At 38.1% G+C, this 13306-nt stretch overlaps 3 protein-coding genes and 1 non-coding gene across 7 annotated transcripts; 1 reads left to right on the forward strand and 3 right to left on the reverse strand.

The window, feature by feature from the left end:
- Nucleotides 1-1623: 1623 nt before the first annotated feature.
- On the forward strand, nt 1624-3548 carry LOC117620023 (aluminum-activated malate transporter 10-like). The gene is made up of 6 exons (XM_034350113.1): nt 1624-1963; nt 2061-2201; nt 2271-2543; nt 2648-2763; nt 2868-3015; nt 3110-3548. Exons 1-6 carry the CDS (start codon nt 1624-1626, stop codon nt 3532-3534), a joined length of 1443 nt encoding a protein of 480 aa, XP_034206004.1. The 3' UTR covers nt 3535-3548.
- Nucleotides 3549-3945: 397 nt separating this feature from the next.
- Nucleotides 3946-6684, reverse strand: LOC117619687. Of its 2 annotated transcripts, none has more exons than XM_034349693.1 (3): nt 6462-6684; nt 6134-6282; nt 3946-4829 (listed from the first exon to the last, which is right to left on the reverse strand). In XM_034349693.1, the coding sequence occupies exons 2-3, from the start codon at nt 6225-6227 to the stop codon at nt 4150-4152; spliced, it is 774 nt and encodes a 257-aa protein (XP_034205584.1). In that variant the 5' UTR covers nt 6228-6282; nt 6462-6684; the 3' UTR covers nt 3946-4149. The 2 variants fall into 2 exon arrangements, with proteins under 2 accessions (XP_034205584.1, XP_034205585.1); XM_034349694.1 differs by having other exon boundaries at nt 6134-6321; nt 6462-6676.
- An 863-nt stretch (nt 6685-7547) lies between these two features.
- Nucleotides 7548-12364, reverse strand: LOC117617124 (bifunctional fucokinase/fucose pyrophosphorylase). 3 transcript variants are annotated; one of them, XM_034346387.1, is made up of 7 exons: nt 12006-12364; nt 11374-11665; nt 10828-11192; nt 10510-10636; nt 9392-10405; nt 8384-9117; nt 7548-8110 (listed from the first exon to the last, which is right to left on the reverse strand). In XM_034346387.1, exons 1-7 carry the CDS (start codon nt 12333-12335, stop codon nt 7712-7714), a joined length of 3261 nt encoding a protein of 1086 aa, XP_034202278.1. In that variant the 5' UTR covers nt 12336-12364; the 3' UTR covers nt 7548-7711. The 3 variants fall into 3 exon arrangements, with proteins under 3 accessions (XP_034202278.1, XP_034202277.1, XP_034202276.1); XM_034346386.1 differs by having other exon boundaries at nt 10504-10636; XM_034346385.1 differs by having other exon boundaries at nt 10489-10636.
- Nucleotides 12365-12601: 237 nt separating this feature from the next.
- On the reverse strand, nt 12602-12675 carry TRNAV-AAC. Its single transcript has one exon. It is a non-coding gene; the product is annotated as a tRNA-Val (tRNA).
- Between the last annotated feature and the right edge of the window lie 631 nt (nt 12676-13306).

Here is a 13306-nt window from a genome sequence, read left to right on the forward strand (position 1 = left end):
ATTATTAGGGAAATTTGCATAAATACCATCTAAACTTTTAGGCATATGCGTTATTATCACCTGATTTTTTATTTTTTATTTTTATCCACCTAAACTTTATAAAGTGTTGCAATCCACCACCTACGTATAACTCCGTTAAAATTTCCATTAAATTTAAAGTATTTTCATTAATTAACAATAACTAAAAATAATTATTAAAAAATAAAATTTTATAAATAAAATAAAAGAAGCGTTCAAGAAGTGATGTAGATCACAATCTTATATGGTGATGGCAGAAACCGAGGCCTTCCAAACTTACTGTGGTTGTGCCCTAATCTGATCTTATAGTGATCATATATGAAAATCAGCCCCAGAACAGCATGACCACCTCCTCTTTCGAATGTCCTTTTTGTGAGGGCTTGACATACCTGATGTCACTAGCTCAATTAGTGTTGGATGACATGGAACTATGCTTTTCCATCACAGAATTAATGCTATATGCAGGGAAAGATGCGAAAGAAAGAAAAAACCGGGTTCACATTGTCATCGTCCATGTCCCAAAGTTTAATTTTGGAACTCATCACCAACAACCATTATATGTTCGCTTTATAGCCCCTTGTTGAAGGAGTTTTGCAGAGGGTATACAGAGAGGAGTTCATCATTTCTCTTGGTATAAGTAGGTAGGACATGTTTTGGGAGGATAAGATTGTTTTGTTGGTTGACATTTGGAATTGATTCTAATTCATTGATTAATTTCTTAATCATGTAATAATTTGAACTTTCATTCCCTAAAGATCTGTAAGTAATTTGATGAATGAAATAATTTATCTACCATATTAAAGAAAGAGGAGAAAGTTACATGTTAAATGTAGAGGCTCGGAATGCTTAATAATAAATTTCATGGGGATTGATTTTGGCTAGTGGAACCAAAGTTGAATGCCATGACATTTTGGCACGCTGAGTGTAGCACTAACACATAGAAAATGCTATACAAAAGTACTTCATATCAACCCAATTCTATCAAAGATGACATGGATTGCTCTCAGCCTCTATATCTGAAGAATCTAAAAGCTGAAGATATAAAACCTAGTATGTATGTACCTTCTTTTGATAATGCGTTTTATGATGTAATAGATCCACTAAAATATCTGTCCTTTAAGAGAGATAAAAACTAAGTTGCAGTTGTTTTTCAAATCATATATATTCAGTTCCATTGATGTCAACAAACAAGTGTGAATAAATTAGGTTATGTTTTTCATGGAATTTTAGGTTAATATACATGTGTGATCTGTGTACTAATTAACATATTATGCACTTGTCCAACAAGATAACAGCACCAAGATATTGTTAATTCAAAACCATTAAGTTAACACATAATGGAGATGACGCTAATTAGCAAATGTCTGTCGAGTTTTGGCCATATTGTCTAAGAGCATTGTGCTTAAGGAATTGAAAATTCTGGCAAATAATGTGTCAAAATTTCCACTCTGACTCTGCAATATATAAGCAATGGCTACTGACTGGACCCTAAAAGCCTACCAACAAACTGAGACCAAGAAAGCTTTAAGCCTTCCACTATACAAATAACTTAGTGGAAATTTTTCCCTAAACCCAATTCCATTGTTCATGTGAGTCCTGTCCAAAATGGTGAATGAAAAGGATGTGTCAGGGAATTTGCACTGGAGGATCAATGTACCTGATGGGACAACAAATGTATTAGTCCCAGAATCCGGGATAGTCGATAAGGTCTGGCTCGAGTTGAATGGTGTGCTTGGAGGGTTGAGATTGAAAGTATGGAGGTTTTTACTGAAGGCATGGGATTTAGCAGTTGCTGAGCCCAAAAAGGCCATCCATGCTCTCAAAGTAGGGTTGGCTCTTTCAATTGTGTCAATTTTTTACTATATGAGGTCTTTGTATGAAAGTGTTGGAGGGAATGCAATGTGGGCAGTTATGACTGTTGTTGTAGTTTTTGAATCCACTGTGGGTGAGTATGCAATTAGTGTGCCTTTCTAAATAGTTTTCAAATTCCAAATTTCATTGTAAAGTAAAATGCACAATTGGGCATGTCATTGTCATTGCAGGTGCTACACTCTATAAAAGCATAAATAGAGCAGCAGGAACTTTTCTTGCTGGATCACTTGGTTTGGGTGTCCACTGGATTGCTTATAAGTCAGGAGAAAAGTTTGAGCCCATAATTATTGGAATCTCAGTTTTCTTCTTCGGTAAGTGAAACTGTTCATGTTTCTGACTCATAACAAACCAACCTTATGCAATATTGCTCATCCTTGCAGCTTCAGCAGCAACCTTCTCTCGATTCATCCCGTCAGTCAAATCCCGATTTGATTACGGTGCTCTGATCTTCATCCTCACCTTCAGCTTAGTTTCAGTTTCCGGATATCGTGTTGGTGAATTATCTGAGTTGGCTTACGACAGATTGTCCACCATTGGCATTGGGACCTCCTTTTGCATTCTAATTAGCATGCTTTTCTACCCCACTTGGGCTGGTGATGAGCTTCACAGATTGATCTATCGTAACCTGGAGAAACTGGCTGATTCCTTGGATGGTATCTCTAATTACAATACCAAATTTCATTTTCCCTTACCACCTGCAGAAAATGATATATTATTAGTAATGACAATACTTAATTTGTTAGCTTCAAAAATACAGGACATGTCTTGGAGTACTTCAAAGACAATGAAGCTGTGACTGAAGACAATTGTCCTGCAAAGGAAATCAAAGGGTATAAATGTGTGCTTGATTCAAAGGCAACAGAAGACAATTGGGTAAGTGACTGAGTGAAGTGGATCACTCAGTTACTAAAGATTGACTTGTTGCCTACATAGACATTGCTCATTTTTAATTTTCCCCTGGGGGAACAATTTTGCAGGCTAAACTTGCAAGGTGGGAGCCTGCACATGGCAGCTTCAATTTTAAACATCCATGGAAACAGTACCTCAAGATCGGGGCATCGATGCGTAGTTGTGCTTATTGCATTGAGGCTCTCAGCAGTTGCATGGAGTCAGAAACCGAGGCTGGTCTTTTACCTCAAAACAAATCATCTCTACTAAGATTGTTTTCTATCATTAGCTTCTAACTTGTAAGTTACATATTATTATGGCCAGACACCAGCTGGAATTGGACAGCTAAAGAAGCATCTCAGCAATGCCTGCAAGACAACAAACAAATATTCTTCAGGTATCTTGAGAGAATTGGCAAAAACAATTAAAACAATGACAAAATCATCTGACATGGGCTCTTTGGTTTGGGAGATGAACAATGCAGTGCAGGAACTTCAAAATTCCTTGAAATCTGTACCCATCGGCCTCATTGCACCGACACCAGAAGACACTGATGATGGCAAAGTAGAGTCCTTCATAACACCAGTGGTGGAGGTTCTTCCAGTGACCACATTAGTATCTTTGCTGATTGAAAATGCAGCAAGAATCAATGGAATTGTTGATGCAGTTAATGAGCTAGCAGGCCAGGTAGATATGAAGCCTGCGCCGCAAGAAAATTCCAAGCAATACAAGCCCTCCTCGGATACCCCACATTAGCATGTGTCTATTTGATTTCATACATGATTATATTTGCAGAGTTGTCTGTCGCTGTAAAACTTGTATGTACAGTAAATAAGCCTATGTGAACATAGCCCTTCTTTTTCATTTTATTTTTTTTTTGGAACTGAAGAACACTGCAGACCTAATTTAAAAAGTTTTTGGTTGCTTCGAAATTTCTTATCTAATTTTTTTTTAATTTTAAAAATTTGGGGTTAAGAAAGAAAAATCTCGTGTTGATTTCGTTATGGAAATTGCATGACTCTGCAATGCACCCTACTCTGGTTTATGGTTCTACTCCATGTGTAATTTTTGTGGCAAGCATGGCAACAAATATCCTCGCTGACCTGAAATAAAAATCTTGGAATCTGCTGAATTGAAAAAATAAATAAATATCATATACAACAACGATAAAGCAATTAGGACAACCATATAATCACTGTTTTCATTCATTTCATGCATAACTAGAAAGCTATTATGTGACAATTACAAATGAGTTTGTAAACCCACATCAGAACTTCGGCCATTATTGTCGACAAATGCTTTATTCAATACTGACTACCAATTTATACAGCAAATTCACGGCACCTCACTTGCACAAGGGCCATGTTCACATCATCTGGTAATCTGTGTCATAGAAGACTCCTCAACCTCAGTCACCTCCTCCTCATTGTCGTCTGCCCAACCCAAGTTCACAGCCAAATCCTCCACCGCCACCTTGATCACATCGGTTCGAACACCAATGTCAGTTGCATACCTGCTCATACAGTACATACCAGCTGTCATGGTAGCCACTCCAACTGGGCTTGGCATCAACAACTTCAGAGGAGAAGAAAGAATGGCTGCCAATGGGGCACCGATGATTGAAGAAGCTTGACCACTTCTACCAACACCCTGCTTGTCTACTATCAAGAGACCAGTTTTGCAATACATAGTAAAGTCTTCACAGTTGTTCTGAAACACGTCATAGTTGCCAAATCCATTTTGAAGAAGATACATTGCACGGTGGACAACCGTTTCTGGGGAGTCAGATGCTGCAGTGGTGCATGTGCCACCCCGTACTTTTGCGAGGAAAACTGAAGGGCTAACACCATATTCGAAGCAGTAAAGGGATCCATTTTTGAGAAAGCAGTCGAGGCATGAGAGGACAACGCCACTGTTGGGTTGCCTGAATCCACAGTCAGGAAAGGTGGGACAGGTCATTGAATCATAAACGTCAGATGATGCTTCAGTGCTTAAGTTCAAATTTCTCTCAGGCCTAAAATGGACAACCTTGCTTCCCCCAAGATATATACCTGCATGGTATGATATTCCATACAGCTCATGATTAAACTTGATCCAAGCATAAGAATAACACAAGACAGAAACAAGTTCAAATGCCTAAACATTGGATGATTAAGTTTCGTAAAGGACAATGCGAAATGAATGCTTGCAAAGAGAAAAAAATGAGCTGGAAATGATATTATAAATTGTGACATGGTAGATGGCACAAATAATTGAAATAGTCTACGGGTTTTACTACTTTCATTTACAATTTTACATAGATCAAACCTCCGGAGAGTGTCTTATGCTGCACAAACTCAGACATATGCCGCACATTATATGTCCAAGTAAACTTTGCAAATTCATAGTATGTTGTACCTTGTAAGAAGTCATCTTAATACATTCAGAAGAATTTATATGAGATCTACTTCGCTACCTAGTGATCTGGGAACGTATGTGACAATATCGACTGAGGTTTCTGTTTTGAGCTCGAATGACAATTGAATATTGGACAACAGAAGAAAGGAAGGAGAAACAAATTATAATCCCTCAACAAGACTAGTATCTAATTCTGTTTTTCTTTTGCTGAGCCATACAAACCATCGAACAAATACCCTTTGAAATAGCAGTTACTGCTTAGACTGCAACAAATTTGTTGAGGTCAGAGTAAAAAAAAGAATGGAAAATTTCAAGCTTCATGGTGGCTATAGAGTCATGCCAAGAGAAATAGCAGCATAAGAATTATTGTATTGGTCTTAAGGTTATCAGTTAACCTAGCAATAAAGCAAAATAACAAAAAAGTTATCAATTTTGAAGGCAAGCAATCAGCTTTCATCATGGCACACCTAAATCAACCAGTAGAAATCGAAGAGCCTTACATTCACCAGCAATTAAATGGAGAATTACAACAAGATTATACAAGATTCAGTCATATCATACAACAATGATCCAATCACCATGATTTGAAAGAATGACATAACAAAGTTATCCATCCAATAAGCATCAATTCCTTGGACTAGTTAGAGGCCTTAATCAAGGAATCAAGATACCACAATTCAGCTACAGAAAGACATAAATTGGGAAAGACGAACCCAAAAAAAAAAAAAAAAAAGTCTTTGGATGAAACACAAGTCAATGCTATTCAAGTTCAAGACAATTGAAACCCAGAAAGCATATTGATACAAACAAAAGGGAAAAAAAAAAAAAAAAAACCCCAGAAATCGCATCACGCCATAAACCCACATTGTGCAATTCTTGAAAAGCACATACACAATTAAATAGCCAGAAAATAAAACAACAAAATGAGTAAGAGAGAGAAAGAGAGGGAGAGAGAGACCATGATGAGAGTAGGTGAAGACAGCTCTGTAGGTGTAGATGTGGTCTCCAAGCTTGATCTCGTTTCTCTCAACCCTGTTCGTGAGCAGACCCATCCCTTCCTTTATCTCTGTTGACTGGCTCTCTCCGCCTCTTCTCCGCTATACCACTCTATACACCATAAGCAACCGCTTGCATGTATAAAAATGAGTGTACAAAAAATTTAAGTAGACCGAGTGACCCACAAAATAGAATAACTGCTAAAAAGTTTGAACATTTGGGACTCTACAACACCAACAAAATAAAATTAATTAAATAAATATGGCATCGGCAGAAAACAATTGGCTCACCAAAGAAGCAGTTAAACGACCTTCACCAAAAAAAATGTATCTGCATCATACATTTCTTGGATTTTCATTTCATGGGTCATCAATCATGAGCAAATTTGATGATGGTGAAGATGATGGGTCATGGATGGTGGTGATGATGAGATGACCCTTCTTTTTTCTCTGTGTGTTTTTTTGGTTTTTCTCTGCCTTTTGACTTGGGTCTTTTAAGTCTTGGATGGACAGGTAGGCATTGCAGTAGAGAAAAAGGACTGGATGGTGGCTCCACATGATAATTATATGGAGGTCATTTTCCTCACCTTTTTCTTTTTCTTTTTCTTTTGTAGCCTATCACTAATCAAACTCTTTTAATATGGTGATGTTTGTTTTGTTCCATTAGCAACACAATTTGTGGGAAAAGATTCGCTTTTTTCTGTTCAGAAGGCAAGGAATTCTGAAACGCTTTGGATTCCTTGCCTTGGTTCCACTTCCACGTTATGCATGTTCATGTTCATGATTGTTTGCCTTTGCCACTTGGTTGATGGCTCACCCTTTTTCTTTTTCGGTTTTTTCCTTTTTTCTTTTTTTTATGCAAAAGGTTCCAAGGAGTTAGAAATAGACCCTTAATTTGCAGTCAATAAGATATCTCAAGTTCGAATTCTCATAGTATCTTGATTGTGTATGTGAAAAAAAAATTATTATTATATTTAAAGAAAAAATGAATTTGGATTTTGATAATAAAGATATCAGTCCCGATCTCTTGGACCACAGGAGTCCAAGAGATTGTGGTCACCCACCGTTGGATATTAATCCAATGGTTCAAAATGATATATATAAATATGACATAAATGATTATTACCCGATTCAAGTCAACCGTTGAATTTACATCCAACGGTGAGTGACCATAAATCTCTTGGACTACAGGGGTCCAAGAGATCAGGACTGATAAAGATATTTACTAGATGCAATGTATATAAAATTATTAAATGCAATGTAATATTATGAATTCAAAACGATTAAGCACAATCAACGACTTGAAATTCATACATTTCTTCTATTTATTATTTCAATGCAAATACAAATTTGAATAATTTGCAAATACTACACACACGATACTCCTCTCCAGAAATTATTCTACAGACTTAAATAAATGAAACTACAACAAATAGAGTAAGCATATCAATATCAATATAAAATATATATATATATATATATATATATATTAAAGAATGTACAAAAGCTAAGAAGCAATCTAAAGAATAATAATACACCTCCTAATTATCTATGAAGATGTTCCAGTTGTATATTTTGACGTCAAAACTCGAATCTTCTTCCAGCAAATGTCTTAGTTCCTTTGCGTGCCTAGCATCCTTGGCAAGCAACAAGGAAAAGCCTCCACCCCCAGCTCCAACAAGCTTGTAGCCACAACAATAGGGGTGTGCAAATCCGAAAAGTCTATCGACAAATTCGTTACTGCAGTAAGGATCGAGTTCTTGATGCAGCCTCCAAGCCTCTAACATTATCTCCCCAAGGTCATCTATGTCACAATTCATCAAAGCTTCTCGCCCAATCTTAGCCAGCTCAGCGAGCCGCTTGATGCTGGATACAAGAAGGTTGTCCCGTCGAAGATATCGGATTACCACCTTTTGCAAGACTCGGTGTGCAAGTCGAACCTGCACAAAAGTCATATTACATTACAAGTTTCAAATACATGCAGATAAAGAGACGTTTTCTTTGTAAAAGTGGACATACAGAATTAAGCAAGATATTAAGGCACAATAATCAAAAGTGTGTGTGTCGAACAAGATTCTCAATTTTCACCTTGATGCTTTTCACCACTGAATATGCAATTATGTAATGCTGTGTTTCTATTGTTATTTACTTATTTTATGCGAGAAAAGCCTTATCATGCATATTTACAGTGGAAATGGATAGGGGCCACATACTTGACCAGTAAAAACCACAAGCAAGCGTTGCTGCAACTCTGATATTAACTCAGGAGAAGCCAAAAGTGGGACGACTTGTAGTCGCAATGGGATTCCAGGAAAACTTGCAGTAAATTTAATACCAGGATAGAGACCCCCAATCTGATCCTGCCAACCACCACCTGTTCCCATGAGCTGCTCTAATACAAGAACAAGTCTTGCAACATTTTCATTACTTTCATCTCCATCGGTAATCTGGAGAAGTCCCTTCACAACTGCAGCTGCTAAGATACTAGAGGTCCCCAAGCCACTGCCACGAGGAACATGGGCCCATGTCCTGATCTGCAGGCCCATGGATGCAACAACACTTCCATGAATAATGCCAGTCACAAGCAGTGCAGATTTGACAAGCCGAAAGGGATCATTGCCGTCAAATGGAGTAGCAATTGAGGTTAGGTCTTCAATGTGTATCTCATTTCCAGCATCATCTTTAATAAAGACACCAATTGTTTCTGCCGTCTCTATGATGGCTCCAATGGGAAGAGAACCTTCCAAACTTATTGCCATATTCAGAACAGAACCAGCACGCTCCAAGCTCCATGGAGGCGTATCACTCCAACCCCCAACAAAATCCACACGAACTGGTAATTCAACCTTCACCCTTCTAGGGTGGAAAAAATGATCCGCAGAGCCATCAAAATCATTGTTCTTATAAACTGGAGTAGGGATTTCGCTGGGTGCCTCAAATAGATACTCTACAGACCATGGATTAAAACAAGTGTTTTGTAAATTTCTGGTCTTTTAAGATTAAGGACTATTAGACATCAGACATGAGATGCCAAAAGAATAGTATCTACGTTTAAAAATGAGGAAGAGATTACTTAGAAAGAAAGGATGACAAAAATGAATGAATATTCAAAGTCATTGTTATATGGATGGAGAAAGCTTATCTTATCTTTTCTTTTTTGTCCTTTCCCATCGAATTTTATACAATCATGCTATTATTGGGATATGAATAACTGACTCTACCTTTAAAACCATATTTTACAGCTGAAGCAGTTTCATCAGCAACTGCATCCCAAACTTTGTGATCCAACTTACAAGCTGTTGTTTCATTCCTGCATGCTCGAAGAAGATCAACCTGAAGCTGGTAAGCTCGGCTTTTGGGAAGAATCTTAGAATTCTGCTCCAAGAGTCCGGGACAAAGACCTAGAAAGTCCTCACATATTTTGACTCCTAAATCTTCCTTTTGCAGAATTTCTTCACACAATTGATATAAGTTGCAGCCAAGCATCCCATATTTAATGCACGCTTTAGCAATTCCAGCTGCAAGGTCTGCTTGATGATCAATGGAACCTTGACACATTTTTGAAAAATCAATTGATCTATGCAACTCCTCCAAACTGACACGTGGTGAACTTCTCCACAATGAAAGAAAATGCTTCGAGTTTTGATCACTCAAGCCCATCAACCATGACGCCAAATTTAGCATCTCAAAGTAAGAAAGAATAGGGAAAATTTTTGCATTCCATAAACACTTTTCATGAGTACCAGTTGAGCTCCATAGATCATTTTCTTGAATTCCTAAATCATGCAAGACCTTCCTCCAGGGTTTCCCACAAAAAGTTCCATCCTTAGAGACTGAATTTTTGGGGTTATCATGAAGGCCACAATACACTATGACTCTTCCGGTGCGTCCTACTAGCGGAACCTCCCAAAGACAATGACGATCCGGAAGTATGAACCTAAATGAATTTTCAGCAGCTGTACTGTTCACTGATGGAACATTAATACCAACAACTATGGACAGAGAACCAATTTGTATTCCACTGGAAATGGTTGAATCATATATAAGAGAATCTTCCCCAATGGAGACAGCAGGTGCAATTTTGCTAGAAAGAAGAACAGCAGATGCTGCAATATCAGATAGATTGGTTGCTGGTATAGAACACTGGTGTCTTCGACCGACCAGTACCGAACTAGCTCCACTCAGATGATCCAAAACTTCACTTGAGGTTCCAAAATGTAAGAACGACAAATCATCTGCAGGGAAATCAAGAAGCACAAATGATATAGAAAATAATAAATCAGATAGAAAATAGATGAAAACAATAGGATTTGGATACTGGCATCAAGGATACACATACAAGCACAATAGCTGAACATCTTCTGTTTTCCTAATCTACTCACGAGTTCTTCGCCTGAGGGGCGTAGGCGCAACCAGTCATGTTTTGCAGGTACCCAAGCTGCTGCAAGATCTTCATATAAACTCATCTGCAAAAAATATATGGATACTATTAAAGCTTTAAAAGCTCTCCAAAAATACTAGGAAATCACACACTAAAAGAAATCTATACACATTATATAACTACAAAGCCTACAATAATAGTCCAGTTGACATTATTGTAAACTATACATCAGCAGGACAGCATGAACGGAAAGCTCCTCTAGCAAAAGAAACTTGCCTCTTTTCCGCTCTTTAGAAGTTCTGAAATCATTGGTTGGCAGGAACAAGCAAGTGCAACAAGCTCCTCCCACCCTTTACCTCTAACTGCTACTATTCCAGTGTCAAGAAGTGTTCTACCATCATCAAGAATTGCATTGTTCTTAACAAGTTCCTCTAAGCTAGGTTTCTGTAAGAGATTATCAACTAAGCTGACAGTATAACTTCTTTCTACATTCCTACTCTTAGATGCCACAACAACACCATGATTAGACGCAATATCAAGGGTGATGGGAACAGTGATGATACAGGACGTGTCCTCTGGAAGCACCATGTTAGAGGCATCAAAACATGGAAGTACATCTCCAGTCATAGTAAATATTCCACCTGAGAAGATAGAAACATCATTAGCGCAAAGATATATGATGCTGTGAGAGATGACTCAGTAACATTACCAAAAGCCACAATGTGAGTGTCATTGATATATCTAAAGCCACAATGTGAGTGTCATTGATATATCTAACTCATGTTCAATTTCACTTAAAATGCAGTAGACGAAACAACTAACCTTCATTTTTAAAAGCTTGTCTTGCACAAGAAGCAATTGCAAGTATATGATCAAAAAGCAGCGGGACTGGCCCATCAGGGTCATCAGCTGCTAGATACGGAAGTGGCAGGAAAACTTTCCCCATGGGGTTTGCCCAGGGGACCCTTTTAGAATCACCTCCAGCATGTAGCAATAATATATGCCTTTTGGCAATGAAGCTAACCATTTGCGAGAGATCATCATCATCCACTTCATCCTCTGGATTTTTATGAGACTCAGAGAACCCAGAACTACCATTGCTTGTAGTTATCACCTGTTAGTGTTTGAAATGAAACAGATTACCACACAGAAACTATTATAAAATAAAAAATAATAATAAAAAACATGGGCAGCACTCAAAGTTCCTACTTGCTAATGACATTATAATAAAGTCGGCAACTTTATTCTTCAAGTTATTGTAAAATTGATAGATTTAAGCACCCTTTTAGCTGTTGTTTGAAAACTAACAATCCACATTAAAAATTGCAACTTGCAACTACTCTTTGGTCTGTAGAGTCAGAATTTTGCTACCCACGTCACAATTTTACAAAGTTCATAAATTTGATCACATACATCACTAATGCAGCCAATGCCAAGCTCAGAACAATGCTTACCTCGGAGTGTGGGCCTACTGTACGGTAATGCTTGGCGAGGGCGTGAATGGCGTGGAGGGTGGCGGCGCCGGAGCCGATGCGCTGGCCGTCGGGGTCGGGCACGGCCAGAGTGATTGTGGAGGCGGCTATGCGGCCCACCCGCTTGGCTCGCGTGAGCTGCCACTCGTAGAGCTGGGCTTGCTCGGGACTGGCCGCCGTCAAGACGATGGCGTCCCACGTGGGAACTCTGGTCGGGTGCCTCACCGACAGCCGTAGATGGTACCATGATTTCCGGAGCACGCCTGCCACGTCAGCCTTCTGTCGGGATCGAGAGACTCTACTGGTTTCCATTTTCTGCGAGTGTGCTGAGAAAAAAAAAACAAAAACAAACAAACAAAAGGTGAGACTTTCAGAAGATGGAGAAATTAGTACCAGTGCTGTCACTGCACTCTTCGCAGATGGACCGACCAATGATTTAACATAAAATGGTACACGTGGGGTAATATTATTGGGCTGTGATAATTAAATTGTCGTTGTCTAATAATTGAAAGCATACGACTCGTCGTATAACTCAAGTCTAAAAGGAATAAAATGAGGTGGGATTCAAAATATGGCGATGGCTTCGCCCGGGTTCGAACCGGAGACCTTCAGTGTGTTAGACTGACGTGATAACCAACTACACCACGAAACCTTTGTTCTTTCTTTACTCTCTTGCTTCTATTTATAACATATTAGTCTCTGGTTCATGTGTTGCAACTTGCATGTATCTAAATACCTTGCGATGAAAGAATTCATATAAAATTTATGACATGAAAAATATAATTCAAAGTTATTGATTGATATTTTTTTTTTTTTTAACAAACGATATCTAAATTAATCTTGAATGAGGGGAACTCACACTTGAGTATAAGGTGTTAGACTCATTATTCTGATTAACTGGCTTAACTCATATCTACAATTTAAGTTACTGATTTTGATTTGAAAGTGACGTGAAAATAACAGTCTTGATCTCTTAGACTACAGAGGTCCAAGAAATTTGTAGTCACTCACTGTTAGATGTAAATTCAACGATTTACTAACTCTTGCACTTCTTTTAAGAAGCTTTTTTGAACTATTGGATTAATATCCAATGATAGGTGAGCACAATCTCTTAGATTTCTATGGTTCAAGAGATCGAAATGGGTGAAAATAAATAGTGAAAAATGCAAAACCATTATGCTTCCTTTGAGGGGGTTAAAATTTTCTTCCTTAATATCATCACCGGTTGTTTAGAATTAGTGATGGAAAGAATTACTTGCACTTGGACCCCACAAAATACAATT

Source organism: Prunus dulcis, chromosome 2 (genome assembly GCF_902201215.1).
Source record: "Prunus dulcis chromosome 2, ALMONDv2, whole genome shotgun sequence".
In the NCBI taxonomy this organism is placed as follows: Eukaryota; Viridiplantae; Streptophyta; class Magnoliopsida; order Rosales; family Rosaceae; genus Prunus; species Prunus dulcis.